The 23,267-nt window shown below is 47.2% G+C and overlaps 1 protein-coding gene across 2 annotated transcripts in view; it reads right to left on the reverse strand.

Moving 5' to 3' along the window:
* The window catches only part of akap12b (A kinase (PRKA) anchor protein 12b), a 40,532-nt gene that overhangs the window by 16,646 nt on the left and 619 nt on the right, over positions 1–23,267 (reverse strand). The window contains exon 2 of one of the 2 annotated variants that reach the window (XM_048985775.1): positions 5,370–5,406. In XM_048985775.1, coding sequence (XP_048841732.1) covers positions 5,370–5,406 — 37 coding nt within the window. Of the gene's footprint in view, positions 1–5,306; positions 5,407–23,267 lie in introns of both variants that reach the window. The other variant, XM_048985774.1, reaches the window with a different exon arrangement.

Consider the following 23,267-nt stretch of genomic DNA (forward strand, 5'->3'; position numbering starts at 1 on the left):
ATGCCCGCAACCTCCACATCCCCGCGGCAGACTCTTCTTCTTCCATTTACGCCTCCCGGAAGACCTCCGTCACGCAGGCACGGCGATGCGAAGTATGCGACATCGCTACCTGCTACGCACACAATGGTGTGGCCGCCGGCTTTGTTCCAACGGGACGTGTTCGACGTGTCTTGCCGCTGCCTTCGGTGAACCTCCTTGGACCCTTCAAGCTGTTTACTTTGATTTGGCTTCAAAGAATCACTCTACCCCGGATTATCGTTGTGTGTCGTCCCTGAGTATGACCGATTGCTTTCTCTTACTTTTTGACATGCGGAGACTTATCGTTTGTTTAAATGATCGTAGTAAATCACACACCCTGGCTTGCGTCTCGTGTTTTCCTGAAGACACTAGACATTCCTATGTCCTGGCTTCATATAATCACCTACACAGAAGAACGTATCTGAACACGGGGTTTGTATGTTTAGGTTTTAAAATGAAGCCAGATGACTATTCTACTCGTATCTTACTCTACGCTCCCCTTCAGTTTACAAAGCCTCGCAGCAGGGTGTCCCGTCTGCCTGAAATGACCAACTAAATAATCCTGTTTCCTGTTGGCCCAGAAGGTCAAAGCCTGGTAAATATTTTAGGGAGGGTGGGGGGGGGGGGTGGTCAGTCCTCTGCTCCCCCAGGCCTCCACATATCAGGCCAACAGGGGTTACAGGAAAGGAAATTTAAAAGAAGAGGAAAAGTTCTTTGTAGATCTTCGATGTGAACCACAGCCGACGGACATGCGCTGGGCCCTCTGGCAAACGCAGCATTGGGAGGAGGGGAAGCTTCCTGAGGTCAAAGGGCGTGAGGAGTTGAACAATTGTTCACCCACTGGCCTGATCGTCTGTGATGATCCCATTCTCACGCGATGACTAAAAAGTAACACTATCCACCAATGACAGCATAACCGTCATTGAACAATAAGGTTCCACTAATCACGGGCAAAACGTCGGGCCAATAATTATGTCACCAGCAAATCGGAATCCGGCAGTGATGACAGGATAAGTTTACCCCCCAATTATGCATCAGCGATGGTCCAGCAACACTGTTGGTCGCCTATAAAAATTCAGTAGTTTCTATGTGCTGTAGCTCTCGTATACATTACCAAACATTACCATTCTCAAAAATCAAGACCAGACCAATGGTTCTGTTGTCATTTGAATTTCAGACTCTTTGAAACTTAGACTCAGATATAAAAACAGCTGTTGGCAGCAGGCTTCAAAATAACCGGAGGATCAAATTTTAAAGAGGGAGTATCACAGCTCAGCATTTCACTGGTTTGCTTTCGTGTTGTTTTTCAGCAAGTTTAGGGCCGTGTGAATAAGGATTAGCATAATGTTTAGTGTCCACATACATGCCTTGACAGGTCAGCTGTGAATACGCTATATAGTAAAGAGAAATAAAGTAGCCAGGAAGCGCTATTTAAAATGCACACAGAGTGCTTGTAACACCATCTGCACTGTGGCCTGGTGGCTCGCCCACGTTCAACAGCAGCAAGAAGCTGTACCCTGCTGAGCAGAAACCAGCTTAACTGATCCCGGGACAAGGAGGATCTGAGAGGATATGGTAATACTGTGGGGGGAGGAATGGGGGGGTAAGTGAAGAATGCAGCGACAGAGTCTGTCCTCCTGCTGCTAAACTGTTAAAAAAAACCCCCAGGGTTTATTTTTCACATTTCTCCCTCTACCTTGCAGACTGCTGTTAGCAGCCCCCCAACGGCGCCTCAGATGCTCAACGTAGAGCCGCTATACAGACTGAGGTTCCTCTCCAGCTGCATTCCTACATTCGCCTGCACATGCGGTTTTTTTCAGAGGTATCATGGTGGTTTATTGAGCATCACCCTGACCTCATGCCTGCAGGGCTGTGTGATGGGGTCTCACCTCAGGGACACATGGGCATCTTCCTGCAGATTCAAAGGAATCAGTGTCTCTAATGTGTGTGTGTTTGTGTGTGCGTGTGTGTGTGCGTGTGTGTTCGTGTGTGTGTGCATGTGTGTCTCTGTGTGTTTGCGTGTGTGTCTGTGTCCGTATGTGTGTGCATGTGTGTGCATGTGTGTCCGCGTGTGTGTGCATGTGTGTCTGTGTGTGTCTGCATGTGTGTGTACATACACACTTGAACCCTGTGCTCCAGATTCACTGTAACTCTGCACTGGCTAGGCAGTTATGAAAGAATGGATTTAAAAAATATTTTTAGAAATATTTCAATATTTAGATATTTTTAAATATTATGAAATCAGCATGGTTTGGCTCAGTTGATTTTTCCTGTGCAAAGAGCTCCATTCACGAGCAGCAGGTGGCAGAGCGGTGAAGGACACAGACTCATAATGCCGCCAGTTTACATCCCAGGAGGGGCCCTGACCTTCAGTGCTGGAGTGACTGACTATGATAAAAAAAAAAATACCCAGTCACATGATATCTGTGGGCTGATATGCGCATCAGCTATACGACACACTGCAATGTAAACATCCGGAGGGATTCCTTTACAGTCGAATGTTCTAGTAGTAAAAATGTTTCATTTAGCGATATGTAATTACCTGAGTTTTACATGATGGAACAGCTGTTGTTTTAATGTGCTGATTTTTATGATTTGTGTGATATTTTTGTGTTATTACTTACATTTTGTTGTTTCTACCTTTCCTTGAAATACATTAGGTAACCGCTTGTACAATGTTTGTAATAATGACACTGAAACATACTGCAAATATATTAAGTACTACAGGTAGCATTCAGTACAGTGTGACCAGTGTTACTGGCTACAGATTCACCCTGCATTAGATCAAGAGTCATGGAAAATGGCTGAATAGTGTATTATATAGAATTTTTCTTTAATATTGTGCACTTGGTTAATAAGTGATTGTATTGTTGTTTTGTTGCTGTTAAGGGTTACTCAAGAAAATATATTATATTTATGAGATATGTTGTATTTATCTTCTCTGACTGCTCTTTAAAATTGTTGCAATATTGTGCAAAATGACTATAAAAAGAAAATCAATGGGTTATGACCCTGATCCATAACGTAAGCGGTTGAACAGATGGACGAAGGAATCCGATGGCTGACTGACAGACTGACGCTGACGTAACCATGCAACAGCTGGTAGCCAGGGTTACGGTGCAGTAGTACTTCATCACTGAGAATGAGTTGATTTTGAATAGTATAGAGTTTGCCTCTGATATCCCATCTTTACTTTTTAGCCTGTTGCCAATGTCTCATATTTCAATCTTATCACCACCTAAACTTGTAAGCATTCTTGGTCTAAGTTCTTCGTTTCAATGCAGAACTCACAGTGAAAAGGCTTTTCGGGTCTGCTTGGACCTCAGTCCTGCTCTGGCGCCCTGGTGAACTTGTGCCGTTGGCTTGCATGTCGTGTCATACCGACAGCTGCAGGAAACCACAAAAGGATTTGTGTCTCCATAGAAAGGAAAATACTGCCTTATAAAATGTAAACATCGTCGCACTTCATTGTTAGCTCTTCATACATCCCTAAAACAATTTTTTGTTTGTTCGGGGGGGTCGTCTTTGTGAGTCTGAGCAACTGGTACTCTGAGAGAGCTTTTCTGCTTGACGTCAACGTAAATTAAGCACATGTGTGCAGGATTGTGTAAGCCTGTATTGCTAGCCACCAGCTGCACAGAGATTAGGTAAGCTGTGTTTACCTTGACCGGCTTTAGCATGGATTCATTTCAGGGGATCTCTCAGCTGGCCTGGGCTTCCTGGTGCAGGTTTGCAGGGGATTAGTGTGTCTAATTTGCCCTTAATGCCTGTGATTGTGTGCGTGAGTGTGTGTTCGGCGATGGCCGGAGGTCCTCTGCAGGGCATCCCCTTACTGTGTGCCCTGTGCTTCCTGAGATAGGCTCCAGGCTAACCCCAACCCTGAGAAGCAGTCTTGGAAGATGCATGGATGGACGGATGGAAGGATAGAGGAATGGATGTATGGGTTGAAGAACAGAGGAATGGATGGATGGATGATGGAAGGAATGGTGGATGGATGGTTAAATGGAGGAATGAATGATGAATGGATAGATGGATTGTTGGAAGGATGGATGGATGGATGGACAGAGGAATGATGGATGGATGGTTAAATGGAGGAATGAATGATGAATGGATGGATGGAGTGATGGAAGGATGGATGGATGGATGCTCTCAGCTGCTGGTTACAGCTGCTTCATTTGAGAAGAGTATGGCCTGAAACTGCAGGTGCGGCGTCAGTTATCCGTTCTCTGCGCCTTTCGTTCCTCCTCTGGAGCCTGCTGGCTTATAGCAATGCACACTGGCTTTATTTTAATCACAGAGCTCCACCTGTTCGGCTGCAGGCCCCTATGACCCTGAGCGGGACGGATGGCTCCATTATTGTGTGCCTTTTTGGTCTTCATGAATATGTAAAATCCATACTTACAGCCAGACTACTAAAAAAAGGAATGTGCATGACGAGCTAGGCCGGGGGGGGGTGGGGGGGGGGGGGTAGGGGCGCTGGAGGAGGGTGATCAGCAGAAGCGATGAGCAAGCCTTCACACACAGCTGCATCCCTCGCCATCACATATACATTATATTTACATTTATTTATATACCAGACTCTTTTATTCAAAGTGACGCACAGCTGAGAAAGCAGGGTCAGACAGTCCCTGGAACAAACAGGGTTAAAGATCCCGCTCAAGCATTCAATGACGAATCCACGCTGCCAGCCATGGGATTTGAACCAGCAACCACCTGGTCACAGACACAATCCTATCCCACTATGCAAACACCTCACGTACCCATGATGCAAGCTTAGCTCTCCAATATGTCTAAGACTGAGTTATTACAACCTACACGCTTTCAAATGACATACAATGATTCAAATGTTCATAATATATGCCCTGTAGTATAAAATGCATGTACATTAAAGCAGCAACACATTTGCAGAATATCAAAGCCAGGCCCCCTCCACTATAATATCCCAAACTGTTTAAGTCACTGCATTGTTACAATAAACAATTTAGCTGCTGCAATTATGAGCATTAGAAAGTAGAATGAGCCGGAAGGTGAGGCTGCACAGTAAGGCAAAGAGGAGCGTGTTGGGATCACATGACGAGCTATGAAGGCATGTTAGAAGTCCCCTGGAAGGAGGAGAGTCGCCCCCTGCAGGAGGTCATGACAGCTTGGCACCCCCCCCCAACTCCCACATGGTTAAATATGTCCACTGCTCAGTTTAATGTTTCCCCCACCCCCTACCGCGTTTACTGTCTAGAGGCCCCAGAACCCCACCCTCCCCAACATTCCTCGGACTCCCCCGCCGCCCCCACCTTCCTCTGGGCCCTTCTCCCCAGCTTGGCCGTTGAAGTCCCCCGTGCCATCTTCTGTCTTACCACTCAGGTTGGAGATCTGACCGTTCTTCTGCACCAGCTGCAAAGGGCAAGATGGGACATCTTAGGGACAACAGCATCTATTGCAATGGTGGCTGTTTACCTTGTGTTTGGTAAACACTTCATGGTTTATTCTGATCTCTACTTATGGAAAATAAAGAGATGATTGCTTGCTTGGCACTTGATTTAGCATTCAACCAGACACGGGATGTTTTTCTGCTAACAGCTATGGCTCTCCCAAGACCCTCGCTTGACCAGAGACCCGTAACAGAAGTAAAAACAAGCCTGGCATTAGCCACACATGCGGACGACACACGGCGAACAGATCTGACCCAGCCAAGCTGTAAAACCAGCACTGATGGAAATTCTCCAAGCCTTTGCGGTGAGCCCAGGAGCTCAGCCACAAGAAGAAATGGATTCCGACCACCCGCCGAACGTGACCAACGTGATTCCCGTGACACGGCCCTTAAAAGCTGCCTGAAATGAGAGCTGCTTGTCCCAAAGGGTCAAGACAGACGAGGCAGGACTACAATTTACAGGCTTGGGGAGAGAGAAGTGCTTTTTCCTGGGGTCTCCCTGCGGAGCTGGTATGCAGCCCAGTGTGGCTCGAACAGGCACTCTTACAGGGGGAGGGGAGTGGGGGTCGCTTAGAGACTGATTCTCCCTCCCCTGGGGAGAAGCTGGCTGCATTAAACCACCGCGTTTATGACCTCAGGCACTCAGGAAATGCATTGAAACTGAAATGGTCAAACACAGAAATGCATCGAATAGTTAATAGTTCAGAAACACACAGAAATGCATAGAACAGCTCAGAATAACCCAGGAAACAGAAAATAGGCCAGAAGCACATAGAAATGCAGACGCAGAGAAATGTGTAGAACAGCAAGAAAATACAGATACGCAGAGAAACACAGAAAAGCACCGAAATATATACATCGACACAAACAGGGCAAAATGCACAAGGACAGCGACACACGGGGGAGTCGTGCTGCTCACAGCGGCTCTGACTCAGCACCATGTGTTTTGGTGAGACTTGTATCTCCTGTGGGAATGAAGTTGAGATGCTCACTGGATCGATCGCAGATTGGAAGGCGTTCAGGGAAGGGGGGGGGGGGGGGGGGGTGCAGGGGGAGAAGGTGGGGGGATATTTGAGCTGCAAGACTTGGCTCCATAATCCCTGCAGGTCGTTTTAACCCAGCAATATTCTGAACTACTTTGTGCTCTGAGATAAAGACACCCAAGGCATCTGAAGATAAATGGATGTGGCACACTGGCAAGAAAATTCTGTTTTTATCTCCTGGACGCTCTCTGGGGCCTGTGCCACTAGCCTCACATGAAATGACAGGCGTCCTTTATATCCCTAGAGTACTATTATGGAATTTTTTTCCCTCGAAAGTCTACAGGTCTCACCCCCCCGAGGAAGCCTAGCCCCGCCCACATGGCAGCCATTCCCAGCATTCCACACTCTGTGCCTCTCGCGACTCAGCCGACGCCCGAGTCCCAGTTCTGCACCCGTCCCTCTGTGTCGTCCCTTGCAGGTCCCCTAAAACAATGCAGACAACATTCCCCTATGAGGCCAGGGGTGCAATCATTGTGTTCACAGCGGCGACTACTCCTCCCGAGGAATGCTAAAGAAAAACACACCCTCACAATGACTTATATACATTTTTCAAAAATTACTTATAGTTAATGTATCCCGAGTCTGTATTTATCAATTTTTTTCTAAGCTGCTGACAGATGCTGTCATAGCAAACATCCAGACGGACTCTAACTCACGTGGACTTTCTGAAGTAGGTGGAGAGTTCAGGGCGCTTCTTGGCGGGATGTCAGATGAACCATTTCCTGTTGGTAGACTGTGCGAAAATGTGTGAGGATGTATGTGTTGTCCAGGTATACATTACATTGTAGGGACCAAAAGTCCTCGCAGTGTGTTATTTTGACCTTGTGGGGACCATTTTTATAAAAATGTATAACTACAGTGAAACAACTAAAAATGCCAAGAGTTGTATTTTGGTTGGTTACTTATGGTTACAGTTAGGGCTGGGTAGGGGTCATCATTAAGGTCGTCATTGTTGGGATTTGGGTTTTCCCCATAGAAATGAATGGAGAGTCCCCACAAAGATATGAGTACAGGTCTGTGTGCGCGTGTGTGCGTGTGTGTGTGGAGGCCCATACTGAGCTTCCCAGACCATTCACGCTGTATAAACACTCAACCTGAATTGTGGCTCTATTGGCAAGGTGGTGTTGGTTTGTGTGTGTGTGTGTGTGTGTTTTGGGGGGTGGAGAGGCAGGGGGGCTGAGCTATGCTACTTCATACCATCACAGCTACAGTGGAATGTGAAGAGGAGCCGCCCGCTGATTAGATAATGGCAGAGGGGAGCAGAGTCTCTCCACCAAATGGTTGGAGGGTAACATCAGCAGACCCAGTGCGAGATGCATGCTCTCTGTTTACAGGAAAGATTCATTTAGGTTCAAAGGGAACAGGAGGGTACTGCCTGTTAAGCAGCTAGCATTAATAATGCCGTGCTTTACTGCAGTACAGGTAATGTAACAGGAATGAACAAATAAATGAAAATGGAATGTAAAGCCCCCACTTATGTCAGCGCAAAGCTTGGGGTCTGCTGTCCTTCCAGTACCCCAGACGCATGTCTGGGAGGGGGATTAAGGGCCTCACTCAAGGGCCCAGCGAAGACATGGCTACTCTGCTGAGCACAGGACTCAAACCAACACCCTTCTGATCACAGGCCCCCAAAATAATAATGTCAGTTTGACAGTTTCTATTTTGTAACTAATAATATCTTTGGGTGGGTAAAATGTGCATAACTGTAATGGTTGTCTAAAAAAACAAAAAAATGTGACTGGTTAATCTGGCTTCATGATCACATACTCTCACCCCTCCTGTCACTTGACAGTTCACATTGTAGTATAAGACAGTAAATTACAATGTAACTGGCCACATTAAAAACCAGTATGTTTCATTTCCTCAACTCGGTGTTTTTAATGTATCTATCAGACCCAAGCTTGCAGTGATTAGGGGACGAGCCTCACCAGCACGACCCTGAAGGCGCAAGGCAACGGCAGCCTTCCACCAAATCCCATCTCGATCACGGCTGTTATGTTTCTTTTGCTTTTTATCTCCAACACGCTGTTTCCCTCCTGCAGTCCGAAGACACGCATGCAGGCTACCTGCCCACAGCGTGTGAGAGCGTGTGTGCCTGCCTATGCCATCGACAGGCGATTCACGGCTCACCGTTCGATACACTAATAATGCATTCAACAAAATAAGACAGAGAAACTAAAATCTCACAATTCTTATTTATTCCTTTTAGGCACATACAACAAATAAAAAGAGCTTTTTGTAATTTCTTTTTTCGCGCAACAACAAGCAAAATGCAAAAATAAAATCTCAAAGCAAAACTGAGATTATACCTATTCCGCCCTCTAGTGTTAACACTAATGCATTGTCACACCACGACCTTCCGGGGTGTGACTCAGCTTTGTGCTGCCTGAGATCCAGTGACCCTGCTGAGAAAAATTATTTGGAAGATGGATCTTATACAGGACATTATATAAATACATTTATACCAGCTGTCATGCCATATCCAGCACTCAACATCCATCCATCCATCTTCTGAAATCACTCCTCTTATTCAGGGTCACAGGGGCTCCGGATTCTAACCTGGAGACTATGAGCACAAGGCAGGGAACGACCCAGAATGGGGCGCCGACCCACACTAAATGTGGACTGAGAATTAACTATCGCAGGGTAAACAAAGCCAGCTGATGTCCATCTGTCTAACCAGCAGCACCACATGCTATCAGCATAACTTGAAGCTCAGTGTAGCTGAATCTGACTCACTTTTAAGCATGCAGTGACTCTATTGTCCAATGAGTTCCTGATCTTTGGACAGTGTCCCCAGATTTGTTTTGGATGACCAGAAGCTACGGTGTACAACAAAACAAGGGAAGATGCTTCACAGACATGAAAATAGGCTCACAGGAGACTCTCGGTCTCAGCCTCCCGGAGACTCTCGGTCTCAGCCTCCCGGAGACTCTCGGTCTCAGCCTCCCGGAGACTCTCGGTCTCAGCCTCCCTGAGACTCTCGGCCAGCTTCAGGCAGCAAATGGGCCCAAGTTACACGCACTTACTGCCAGACGGGATGACAGATCTCCTGTAAAAGCTTTTCAGGGTGGATCCTTAATATTAATGTTTTTATCCCCATAAGAAGCCAGAGAGGGGTGAGTAATGCTGGATTTGACTTGACTCCTCAAATAATGGACCCAATTAGGCACCATCAAGATCACTTAACACCCACTCCCTCCCCCCCCAAGAATGTGACATGCATCATCTGAGTATTTATTTGTTATTTCAGGGCCCATTGCACCAGCATTGCACCATTGCACCGGGGGGGGGGGGGTCTGTTCTGCTGTCATTTGTACCCCTGCAAGATGTCAGGCGCCCGATTCTCCACTGCTCGACCTACAGTATAGAGGTAAAAGGTTAATCAATTCTAAATCTGCTCATTAGAATCTGGACATGATTATATTATCGGCCATGGTTAGTGAGAACCAGCAGGGAATTCAATCAGACACGTTTCGGAGCAACAGTGTATTTTATATACTTTTCAATTCTGTTAGCATGAATGGGGGTAAAAGGTGGCAGGCAAGGTCTCTCGGCAACACTGTACCCGTCCGTCGGTTGTCAGCCGCATTCAACGGTGATACAACTTAAGTGCAGTGCTGGAGATTCACTCACAGACCGCGTTTGAACCCACCTCCTTCTGGTTTGCATCAAGCCAAGCTGCTAGCCGACAGCCCTGCTCACTGCGGGCTTCCTCCTTCAGATCTCCATCGCATCGATCACACTTGTAAATCACACTTGATCCTATTAGCCAAATCAGTTCTATTCACTGGCTCTGCCATCCCATAACTGGCCACCAGCCACCAGCTGTAAACCTGAAACGGGGTTTGATTCAGCCCACGGCACGAAGGTTTAAGGCAGAACTGTCAATACCAGAGCCCCCCCCAAAAGGCAGCTCCACCTTCGTGCCAATAGGGGTATAGATGGATCCCCATAATTTCTTCACAGGCTCCTGATGGCTGATGAATAATGGAATCCATGTCCACCCTCCCCAGTGCCTTGAATCCAGTTCACACGTTCACACGACACTGAAAAAGTGACGCATTTAAAATGTCAGTCAAGCCCCAGCTGACCCCACATTAAAGCCCAAAACATCTATAAAGTTTCTGCACTATGTCCATTAAAATGCGTGGTTTGGCCGCTGTCATCCACAGACCCACGGTGCGTGGAAACGCCGCTTCTGATGCACCCTGCTGAAAGAGAGCAGCGCAAGATCCCGTGACCTCTGACCTCACCTCTACAGCAAATAAGAAAAAGGAGTGAGTGCTGGTGCTCTTTTTCACTATCGAGAGTTAAATAGGGCACCTCACCATCTGCGAGAGAAGCATCCTTCGTATGTATTTGGGCTCTGCTGTGCTTTCCTTCCGATCTTGCCTGGACCGACGCAGTCTTTAAATTGAGTATGGCAACAGGCAGCAAAAGCTGTTGTCTTTAAATGTTCATAGAATCTCATTTTAGGTACGCAATCGCCCTCTAAGTGAGGGACACCTCATGGTATTGTAAGAGCTCAGAAGCCCTCCTAGAAGGCTGAGCAACGGAGAGGCATTATTCATACATGCTTGGCCGTTTCCAAGGAGCTATGATTCATGAGCGTGGAGGATGAAGGTGATCCAAAAGATCGCCGATGGGGATTAAGATTTCATACAGAGCTCCTTACAAGAGTCATTATCAGGGCCTACAAAAGCCACACCCCCTCACTCCCCCTCCCCCACCCCCACCACGTGGAATACCGGAAAGCATCACCAAGGCACCTGCCCAGGAACCATGTGAGTGTCTAAACGTGCATTGCTCAGCAGACGTGCCATTAATCATGGGGGCGTTTTCCCACCGCAATGTGACGCTCTCCATCAGAGATTACTGGGGATAACAAACCGCACCACTGCAGGACCTGCTGTCGCGTTTTGAGCAGAGACGTTAGCAGGGACCCTTAAAAATCTGACAAAAAGATTGTGTTTTGCCATCCAAAAGAGCTGTTTAGTATGTCTGCTAGATCTAGAAGCCTATATATCCTGATGTCTCTTTATGTTCTTTAAATGCTCTTATGTTACACTCCTGCCCCTTGGCAGTATTATCAAATCTTGCTTTGTTAGACATTGCTGTGTAGCTCCTGCTCCAGTCCTGCCTACACTTGCACCTGGACATTCATCGCAAGCTCAGCCTTGTCACACTTATGCTGGTTGACTTCTTGACAGCATGAATGTTTGTAATGCGATATTTGCGTCGCCTGTACGCCGCTTTGGACAAAAGCATCTGCCATATATTCATTGTAATGTAATCTGCAGACAGGATCAGCAGACTGGCTGATTCACATTCTCAGAAAGGCTATGATTCTCCTTCGGTTATGGATGCCTCAGTAAATCCTAGCAAAAAAAAAAAGAAAATGAACTGTAAGCGCATCCAGTAGCCCCCCCCCCCCCCCCCCCCAGGAAGTTCCTAGATGGTTCAGTCCAGTGGCCATCTATCCCCCGCTCCCCACTTTAGATACAGGCCATATTTACAGTTTTATTGGGTTCTCACAAAAAAAGCCACATCCTAGACCCAGCTTTCAATGGACACACCAAAGATCGGTTTACACTTTCAGGGGCTTTATCAGCCATCTGTGGAATGTGCCGGATCCCCAGCGGAGGCCCCTCCTCCCCACGTTAGCGCAGACCACTAGCTGAGCTAGTCTGAGCCCTACTGGAAGGCTATGAGAAACTACAGCCTGAGCTAGGAAGCAGCAGGGGGCAGCAAAGAGTGACGGGGGGGTGGGTTTAAGTACTGTTTAAAAGCTCTTTTTCGAGGCCAGGTGCACAGGAACACAGCCGGATACTGCAGGTAAGCGGACCTATACCCATCACCAGCAGGGTGTGGGTTCAAACTGCGCTTTCTAACCTGAAGAGTTGCTGTAAGTATCCACTTCTAGGGGGAGAAAAGCTTAAACTAATAAATTATAGAACAGAAATAAATAGTAAACAGAAAAGGTTTATCAGATGACACTGATTAGAGCAAAGACCTGAACAAATTATATTACTAATCTCTCCCCCCCCCCGCCCCCCCCCCCAAACAAAATGGCTTATGGCAGATCACACCGTCTAGGAACCAGAAGGTTGTAATTTGTAGCGTCGTAATTGAGTGTTCATGTGCCTGACATGCAAAGAAGCTTTTCTTCTTTATTGCAAGGAATGCTATTCTTATAAAAAATGTTACACTTTAAACAGCTTCCCGGATCGTTCCGGTTCTGTCAGTTTACCAGGACATTTTAATTCGGCCCAGCAGGACTGTGGGTCCTCAACTTCTCACAGCTCAGCTTCCTGAGGATTCATAAGACTGGGAGGGTCAGGCAATGTTTTCGGAGTGGGGGGGCCTATACCCAACCTTGGCGAGAGGGGGGTGTTCATGGGCCAGCGAACCGGTCTTTGGTCTCGGTCACCTCCTGAGTTTACTTCAGCAGTTGGTCCCAGTACTACCCTGCACAACAGCACAATGAAAACGGCCCTCGCAGCCCACAGTAGGGGCCTCCTCGGGCGGGGGGGGGGGGGGGTTCAAGATCTGGGCTCCTGACCAAAAATGAAAATAAAAACAGCCCCCTGTTCCACACCAAAAACACAGGCTCCCTCACCAGCCGGCTCCCACCGCGTGAGAGGCACTCAAGAACCACTGGGGTATTAACGCCGGCTCCGACAGCCTGGGCAGCAGGAAAATAGCCCAGCTCACTGCATCACACCACTCGGCGCCGCTCTGCCCCCTACAAGTGAAACCGTGACCTCGAACCCGACGTCACGGACCCACCTGGGAACATTCAGCTAAAAGATGCGCGATGGAAAGTGTGGCTCGATCAGGAGACGAGGATGGACAGATTCGGTAGAGAGCTCCGCCGCCGACGACGTGATTGGCCACACAGTCGGCATCATCGCACGCTGTGCGTCTCCGTGCATTTTGAAGGTCCTGCAAAAGGAAGCTGGGAACAAGCGACCCCTTGTTTCGGGAACAGAAGCCCGTTCTGGTTCAGGGGCTGCAGACACCAGAGTGTGTTACACAACTGCGGTGCCCCTCGGCCAGGGAGGACGCCCTGCGCTTCGGACGAATAAAACGATGCGAAAAGCAAGATCAAAAGCTGACCTGCCTGACACCAGGGTGGGGGGGGGGGCTGTGGTTCCACCTCTTCCAAAAGGTGAAATCATTCCCAAAAGGTGCCTGCCTCACACACACTGGGAAGTGAACCCAGGGGATCCCGTCGATCACGTCACACGAGCGGCGCGGCCAAGCGAACCGGATCCCCGCCTCCAAACTTCAGAGCCTCGTCCCGTGAGCATGTGGGTCTGACACAGTACCGGCTCTCAAACACTGACATCCCAGCTTCAAAGGGCCAGTAAGGATCCGAAACTTTCCCAGGACCACGTCGCGAAGCTGTGGGAACGGCGTTCCTTTCCGTCTCCTGACTCTCTCGATCATGAGCCCTCGCCCCCCCCAACCACACGGACACTCAGGCTGAGCCGCCAGTCAGTGTCAGGGGATGAGAAAACATCGCCGGCACAAAGGCAAACCCAGAAATGCTGGGATTGGGCGTGGCCCGGCCCAGGGAGGGTGGAGCCTGCTGTAGAGGAAGTAGGCGGGACTTTGCCTGGATGAAAAGTCCAATAAAATTATACTGAAACTACATCAAAACAGTACTAAATTATTTCTGAAACTGCACTAATGGAATATAAATTATTTACAAAGACAACCGGGTTATATACAGTACTGTGCAAAAGTCTTAGGTGGTCCAAGCGAATTACATATAAATGATCTTCACGTTGGTGTATAACTATGACATAGTGTCTGTCAAAGTGTGTCAGCTTAGCCATTTCAAAACCTCTGCTAATGTCAACCTAGTATTTATGGCAACTATCAAATACATCCATGTATTTTTTGACTCGACCATAAGCGCACTTAGTTAATCAAGCACACGTTTGGCTAATGAATACCTCACTGACTTTTTAACAATAAATTACTTCATTAAGTAATTAAGCTGGATGTGAAATGTAACAAATGCATGGCTGACGTGTCCCCGAGGAGAGGTTAGGATCTGAAGCGGTGTTCGTCTAGCCACCCAACTAGATATCAGTAACTTTTTGGAGAAAAGAAATAAATCTTGTTAGTTTTTGTTGTGTTATTCTTAATTTTCATATGTTCCAATATTAAATTGTGTTTCTGTTGTGAACAAATATGCACTTAGTATTGAGATAAACAGCTTTAAACATTTCCTTTGACTGCCTAAGACTGTTGCACAGTACTGTATACAGTATATTACAATTCATGCTATTTCAATGGCTGTTGCATATGCAAAATATGCATATTTTGTAACGAATACTACTACATTCTGTGGTAAAATAACACATTGGTATGCTCTGAATGTATATCACAGGTTTCCTGGTTTATATATGTGGGGTAGTCATTTTCTATGAACATTGCTTCCATATATTTTCACAATTTAACTTTCAATTTGTAATATCGTAATATTCAATATCCGTGTGAAGAAGACTTGCTTAAATAAATAGTTGCCTAGAAATCAGAGAGCTCAGGGCATTTCTGTTTTCACAAGCGGTTCAGGATGTGCATGAAGCGTCTGTTTCCTTTGTGCACAATCTTCACTGGGGGGTTGAGATCGGAGCCAAAGAGGGGCTCGACGAAGTCACATTTCTCAGGTCCGGCTCCACGGGACGGAAGCTGCCTCTCTCCCGAGATTCCTCTTGCTTCAGGAAGAGCCAAACCTTTTTCTTTTTTTTTTTTATAAATACCCATAAACATCTTCCTAGAGCCACTCAAGACAATTAATACATTGGAGACCGTTAATATGAGTGGCGCTTCCTACAAGGGGGACACTAAAGCCGGCAATAAATTCCATCCACGACATAAACCAGGATCGCGAAGCTGCAGCCAAGCCATGTGCTCAGGCGCTTTTAGCGTCCTCAGCTGGGAATGCGGGTATCTCTCTGGTATCTCCTCATGCACTAAATAATCCATGGCCGGATCTCCTGTGAAGACATGCTCCATGCTGGAAGTAACAAGAGTGGGAAGGTGCAGCAAGGGTGTCAAGACAGCTAACATATCATTCATAAAACTGTCCTGATCGCTTTGTAAACATTTAGAGTAAACACAGCTAACCTGACTTGTCTCTATGTTGCTAACTGCTAAAGCAGAACACATGCATGGTTAACGACGCCCCCACCCCCCCCCCCCCAAGATGCTTAAAACACCCTTCCCACCACCCACTTCCTCTTTTCCAAGTATGAAAACCAACCCTCCTTTGTTTGTTTTTACTGAGTATGGAGCTGGACAAGGCTCCCACTGGGGCCACAGTCAGAGGCAACGACAGTCAGGCTGCACGGAGAAGACTGGGAAGCCTTGCCGAAAAGGGACAGAGGAACGGGGATGTTTTTGGCACATTCCTGATCAACCACACCTTTGTTCCCAGCCCAGGGAGTCCAATAGGAGATTCCGATCTGCCACTTGCTCACTGGACGGCTTTGAGTAGTCTCTCCAGGGCCTGGACAGGACTGTGGTACTTCTGTCAGTCAAGGACCAAAGCTGGAGGCTGATCCGGGTACCACGAGCTCTCGCACACGCTCGAGTTACTCAAACTCATGATGGAAGTGCACTCACACTTACCAGGCAGTCCATATGGCCCCTGGAGAATCAGGATCTTCTAGCTTGTCCGGAGCAGAAGCCCACTTCTCTGGACCCTTGCCACAAACTATCGTCGTGAACAATGTGTCTTTCTTCCCCAAAGGGCCCATACTGGTATTAAGGATTTATTTATACCAGTGGCCCTTTCAATGCACTTACCCATCCACTCTGCTTGTATAAAAGACAACAATATGGGGTAGAGAGCAAGGATGGGGGGGGGGGAGTGCCAAAAATAAACCAAGACAGACTCAGCACTGCTTGCGAACAGCCCCCTTTTTCATCGGCGATGTGTCCTCTTTCATGCAATATTCATTCACATCTAATGATAGAAGACGGGTGGGGCTGCACATCCCGAGCAGAACCAGCCAGATCCGCATCCGTATTCTTGCTTCTGAAGGGCAGGCGCTGAACACCCCCCCCCACTCCCACTGCCCCTAATTGCGTTCTAATTGCTGTTTTTTGCATTTATTCTCAACAGTTCACTTACCCCCATTACTAAAAGAAGTTCCCATTAGGTTGGACAACAAGGAACTGAATCAGAAGGAGATAGCTCATCCTCAAATAAACCGGTCCCCTCTCTGCTGCCAAAGTGGGGGTTTGGGGAGGGTGGGGGTACTGTCAGCAGGTAACAGGAGAGGGGAAACAAGCTATAGCTTTTTCCCATTGCTTTCCTACTGGGGCTGAGAGGGTTACACCACAGCAATGGCTGACGGCCCACAAGGGACACAGGATAGTCGAATGGTCTTCACAGCAGACTGATTAAACGCTGCCCGAATAAGCTGATAACTGCAAAGGTGACAGTGAGATCTGGGCAGAAGATCAACTCCACAAGAGTTCATGCTAATACAGGAACAGGAAGTTACCCTGTCTTCCACAAAAAATCAACAATGTTATTTTTCCTCAAGTCTTGAGGAAAATCATCGGTTTTCTGTTTCTCGGCTTGACGTCATGGGTGGTTGTTATTGAGCCTGAGGTGCAGTGACTGGCTGCCATCAGCTTACCTGAGGACAGGTGTGGAGCGCTGGGGAGGGGATGCTCCACCCCCTGCAGCCCATTACATTGCTCTCTATTCAGCATGACCTGGACAGATTTCACTTTCAGAACCAAATGCTCACGTCAGTCCCATTTCATTCCTGGTGCCGAACACAATGTCCCCATTGATCCATCATTTTGTCACCCTTGTTAAGCCTCAAAGGCCACCCCCCCTTCATCCCACAATCCCCCCCCCCCAGGCTGGTGAGGGGCCCCCAGCCTCTGGCTTCCTGTCCCAGCCCGCCCTGCTCACGCCGCCCGCTTCTATCCAGGGGGCTGTCCGACATGCCCGCCCTCAATGGGCTCTCTGTTTGCGTGCGGTCAGCCCTCGGTGGGCCCCGTCCCCTGTCACAGGTTCGGGCTGGTCTTCAAAGCACTTTGAGTACGGTGACCGTGGCCTATTACATAACTCTCAACTCCCTTATATAAGATTACTCTACCCATCCAGGAAGCCTGCTGTGCTTGATGGGAAGATGGTGCGCAGCCATTAAGAAGAAAGCAAAAGACCAACCAATCAATCAGAACCAAGCCCTGATGTGTCTTCAGAAAGATTTTTTCCCCATCATGCATCTCTATCCAATAAAGGGTATTGTTTCTGTTCAATGCTACTCTACGAGTGACAGAAGTGGAGCTCGATGTCATTAGCCAAAACAGGAGTCACCTTCCAATCACATCCCCGAGGTCCATCGGGGCACAAACGAAGGGAGAGGGTGCCACAGTTAACATGTTACCCACAGCCTGTGGCATCTCTGAGAGCCAAAACAGTCCCCAGGCAGACGGGACAGGTAAGTGGGGCCCATCCAAATCCCACCATCCAAGAGTGCTGCACTGCGTTGCCAGTGACCTACTTTCCAACAGCGAGAGGGGAATTTCTCGCATTCCTCAGCCCGCCGGAGAGGATGTTTATCGGCTGCATCTCCAGCGAAGGGCTCCACGGCTCAGCGGCCATGCTAACGCTTTCGTTGCCGGGTCCATGCCCGGGACCCAGGGCCCAGGCTGCCTCAGCCAGGATCAGAAGAGCCAGGGTGAGGGTTTCACTTCCCCACGGCCCCCAGTTACAGGGGTCGACCATAAGCGTGTTGATAAAACAGCACTTCTAGGGCCTTGGAAATAACTAAAGAGTTAACACCACTAAAAACCCTATAAATCCAGATACGCCGAGTGATTTCACATTCACTTCATAACGCATTTACAATGTAACACAGCTAAATACCAATAATGACTTCATAATTCACCACATGCAACATAATATGTATTACTTATTAACTTCTCTAAATCAGCAGGACCAGAATGTGAATCGCTGGCCACCTGGCAGCGACAGACCCAAACAGGGACAGGGCTGGAGAGCTGGGAATAGTTTCCATTTCCCAGAACTTGACAGCGTGTCTCCAAAGCAGTGTTTCCCAGTCCGGTCCTCGGAGACCCACAGTCAGTCCATGTTTTTGTATCCACCAAGCTCCCTGCCAGACAGTCCCTGAGGACCGGACTGGGAAACAGAGCTCCAAAGGATAATTGCATGAAGAGCCTGGGTTACGGTCTTCAGCATGGGTCACTCCCTAATCCTTAATGTCGGCACTACGATCAGCACCTCAGCGTACCACAGATGCAGGATTCAAGAATATCCTGTGTTTATGTGCTCTACCCATCAACCGAACTCGCGCTGCAGGGAATCCTGCATAAATGAACCACAAGTCATGTGACTTCCAGTACAGTTGAGCTGCAAATCATGTGACCTCCTGTACACGTTACAAACGTTTAACATGTCTTGCTGACCCATGAAATCCAAGGTGAACTCCCAGGGCATTGAGAAGGAGCAAAAACGTGGACCGTCTGGGGCTCGCCAAGGACGGGTTTGAAAAACACTGCTTTAAGCCACGCCTATCTGATGGGCCACTATGACACTTAGGTGAAAAAAATCCTCGGCGCCCATTAGAAGGCCTGGCAGAAGTAATAACTGCATTATGGCAGAATTGGATTAACACTCCTACTTCATTAATCTAAATGATTACTGGTCCTGTATGAGATAAACACCTGCACTGGACCAGGCTGTTCCACGGTCCCAACACATCATCCTTAAAAAACCTTAATTAGAAACACCCACCTAGCAATTGGCACCAAAGTCACAACTTTGGCACACAAAGATATTTAATATTCAGCGTCAGGCAGTACATTCCACAATGAATCACTCCGGTTGCAATGAAAGATAAAACAGAATAAAAGCAAAATGGTCCCATAACAGGCACCATTTTCTATGATCAGTGGTCCAGAGTAGAGTCATGGTGAGCTTGGAGTCTACAACAGGAAGCACAGAGCTGGATACATACTAGGGCAGCATTTCCCAATCCAGTACTTGGGGACCCACAGCTAGGCCATGTTTTTTTCCTTCTGAGCTCCCTGCCAGACAATCTACATTTCTGCTCCCTCCAAGCTCCCTGCCAGACAGTACACATTTTTGCTCCCTCCGAGCTCCCTGCCAGACAGTCCACATTTTTGCTCCCTCCAAGCTCCCTGCCAGACAGTCCACATTTTTGCTCCCTCCGAGTTCCCTGCCAGACAATCTACATTTTTGCTCCCTCCAGGCTCCCTGCCAGACAGTACACATTTTTGCTCCCTCCGAGCTCCCTGCCAGACAATCTACATTTTTGCTCCCTCCGAGCTCCCTGCCAGACAGTCCACATTTTTGCTCCTTCCGAGCTCCCTGCCAGACAGTCCACGTTTTTTGCTCCCTCCAAGCTCCCTGCCAGACAATACACATTTCTGCACCCTCCGAGCTCCCTGCCAGACAGTCCACCCACCTAAATCAACCCATCTAAAACGCATGCATTTACTGCTGAAGGAAGCTGGAATATCAAAAGAAAACCCACAAAAACTTGGGGAAATCAGGCAGGGGAGTCAATCAAACAAACCGCCCCAGAGGCATGAGGCTGTCCACGGATCCACAAGGTCACCCTTAAAAAACACATTGGTGTTACTCCAAAAGAAAGAATCGAGCAAAGGAGACTAAGGGGGACATGATCCGGGTAAGATGCTAACAGGTCTGGATGCTGTTCAGCCAAATGACTATTTCAGTATCAGTTTAAATACAAGAACTCGTGGTCATAAGTGGAAATTAGCGGGAGAACATTTTAAAATGAATTTGAGGAAGCACTTCTTTACACAGCGTGTAGTTAGAGTATGGAATAGTCTTCCTGCTAATGTAACGAAAGCTAAAACCCTGGGTTCCTTTAACTCAGAGCTAGATCTGAGCTATTAGTTAAGTTCTCCCCAAACGAGCTTGATGCGCCGAGTGCGTAAACTTCTTATGTTCTTATGCGCTGATAATTACATTCCTGTTTGCTAATGCTCAGGATTATAAGTTTAGCAATCCAGTAACAAAGAAACTTTTCTGTGTTGAATAAACTGTTCCTTTTCTCTGTAAACTGAAAAAATGTTGCTTGAAAAATGTTTATTTCTGTAACGGACTGGAATGAATTCTTGGCCACAACCTGGCATCAATGGTGCTATTTTTCCATGTTAAGCCCTTAGTTTCAATTCTAATATGCAAATACAATATATTCTAGTCACTGAAGGTAACGTTGCTAAATACATCCACGCTCCAAATGCTTATCCTGATTAGGGTACCGAGGGAGCGACAGCCCATGCCAGGCTGCACAGGGCACAGGGCACAGGGCACAATGTTGGGTCACACACTGGACTGGCTGTCAGTCCATCACAGGAAACACACACAAGCACAAGCAATTCAGAGGCACAAATTAGTCTGATGGCATCTCTCTAGACAGTGGGAGGAAACCAGTGTTCCCAGAGGAAGGCTGTGACTGACGGGGGAAATTTTCTGGGAATTGTGTAAAACTTAAAGTATCTACCTTTATTGACTTTTACACCAGAGGTTCCAGTCAACACTGCAATCAAAACGAGTCTGGACACAGGGCACAGGGCACAGGACACAGGGCACAGGGCACAGGGCACAGGACACCAGGGCACAGGACACAGGGCACAGGACACAGGACACAGGGCACAGGGCACAGGGCACATGCAAGCATATACACACACACCGTGGGCATTTCAGAGACATTAGGCACCTAATAACAGAGGTTCTGGAAAGCCACACAGCACGGGCAGAACATGCAAATCGCACGCACACAGAGCGGGGGTGAGATTTCAAACCATAAAACCCTGAGGGTGCGAGGCAACAATGGCGCCCCTCCGCCCCCCTGATCACGTTATATCGGAAATTCCAGTTTTGTGCTCAGCGACACGGTGTAATCTAGCCAGCGGTTAGAATGCAATGTGAGCCTGACAAAAACTCACAGCCCACACAACGACACTGGCTACGGAGTTCAGCGCGTTGTGGGTTCGTATCCCCGCCGTCACCGCTGCAGGCACAGACCTCCCAACAGTTGCTTATTAGCTGTTACACCTGTGACCCTGAATGGGGACTGAACCGGCAGACATGTGGTTTATTGGGCAATTAGACTTTCAACCAACACTGGGGAGACGTCACCTTCGTAACACAAGTATGAGCTCCATCCTATAAACACCCGACTATACATACAGTAAAAACAAAAACGGAATTTCAATAATTCCACACTATCCCCGTTGCTCAAACAACCATGAGTGAACTAAGACATTATTTCATGAAAATCGACTATTAGTTTTACTAAGTAGCATCATTGCACAAAGTTCAGAAGCAATCAGGCCCATCTTAAAATAACCATTAAGTGATAAGCAGAAATTCCAAGTGGCCCTCTAGCACTCAGTGAACATCTCCATTACCCTAGACATTTCGTACCACACTCTACTACCCCTCGACTGAAATGCACGTTTCATTTCCGACCAACACCTTTCTCTTAGGGACGACTCGGCCCCCATCCTGCTAAGGAAAACCCTTTAAACGGCCTGTGGACACTGTGCCATAGTGTATATGACCTTGAGGATTATCTTTTGATATTTATTTACTTACTCTGTTACCTGAAACAATTTAGAGCCTTGCCGTATAGCTGGCTGTTTTAGTTCAATATTTCACACCATGTATCACACAAAAGCTGGGTCTTTTCTTGGACTTACACAACTACTGTCAGGTTATGAACACACATTCCCTGTCTTCTACGGTACCTCTTGCCCATTTAATTTAAGGAATTATAGCGAACAATTCATCTGTGCTTAAAATGAGAATCGTTTTTATTTTGTAAGTGGGCTGTATGGCTGTTTACAACATGTCCAACCGCAAATGCGTACTACAGCAGCTGTAATAGAAGGCACAGGCTGGGATAACTGTGCAGATCATTAAGTTTATAGCTAAAAGCTTGTAGTCAGACAGGTCCGTGTTTTTGAAGCAGTGCTCAGTATCTCAAACGCGCAGGCTGAGCTGATGAAGTCGGAGTCGGTCCTTTTACACAAGCACAACAAAAGGCTTATTCAGGGCGCCTTGGCAAAAACAAACGCGTCCCGCAGGTTTACCGCCGTTTCTTTACCGGGATCCCCGGTTTGCAGATATCTGGCCCACCTGCTTTCATATGTTTTCATGTTTACACACTGACAGGCTGCATAAAATGTGTGTTTTCAAGTTAACTGCCTAATTCACGCAGGCCACATGTCAAGGCAGCGTTTAATTAATTATGGTGAGCTGATCTAGATACCTTGTGGTGCCATGTGATTTTCACCTCCCGTTCACGTCTGTATTGCAGAGTTCACAAAACACATTTAAAACCTTTGAGCTTAACTTGCTTTTTCATGTGTTTATTTTATGTTCCATTTATGAATACGAAAAAGTATATTACTGTATGCATATAATACATAGGCTACACTGTAGCCTAATACGATCAAATAAACATCTGTCAACACGTTACAGTGTCAAGGATGCATTACAAAAATCCGTTGTTTTCTTCGCTATATTTATTCCAATATATTATTATTAGTAGTAGTAGTATTGGTGTTATTAGTAGTAATAATATTAATAATAAGCAAATTAAAATAGGTAAGCTGTATAACATATGATCAAGATCATTACTTTCCATTTACGGTTATGTTTGCTTCTCTGACCGCTGTTCCGCTGTAATTCCGTAAATCCGCCTTTTATTACT

This window comes from Brienomyrus brachyistius, chromosome 19 (assembly GCF_023856365.1).
Source record: "Brienomyrus brachyistius isolate T26 chromosome 19, BBRACH_0.4, whole genome shotgun sequence".
NCBI lineage: Eukaryota > Metazoa > Chordata > Actinopteri > Osteoglossiformes > Mormyridae > Brienomyrus > Brienomyrus brachyistius.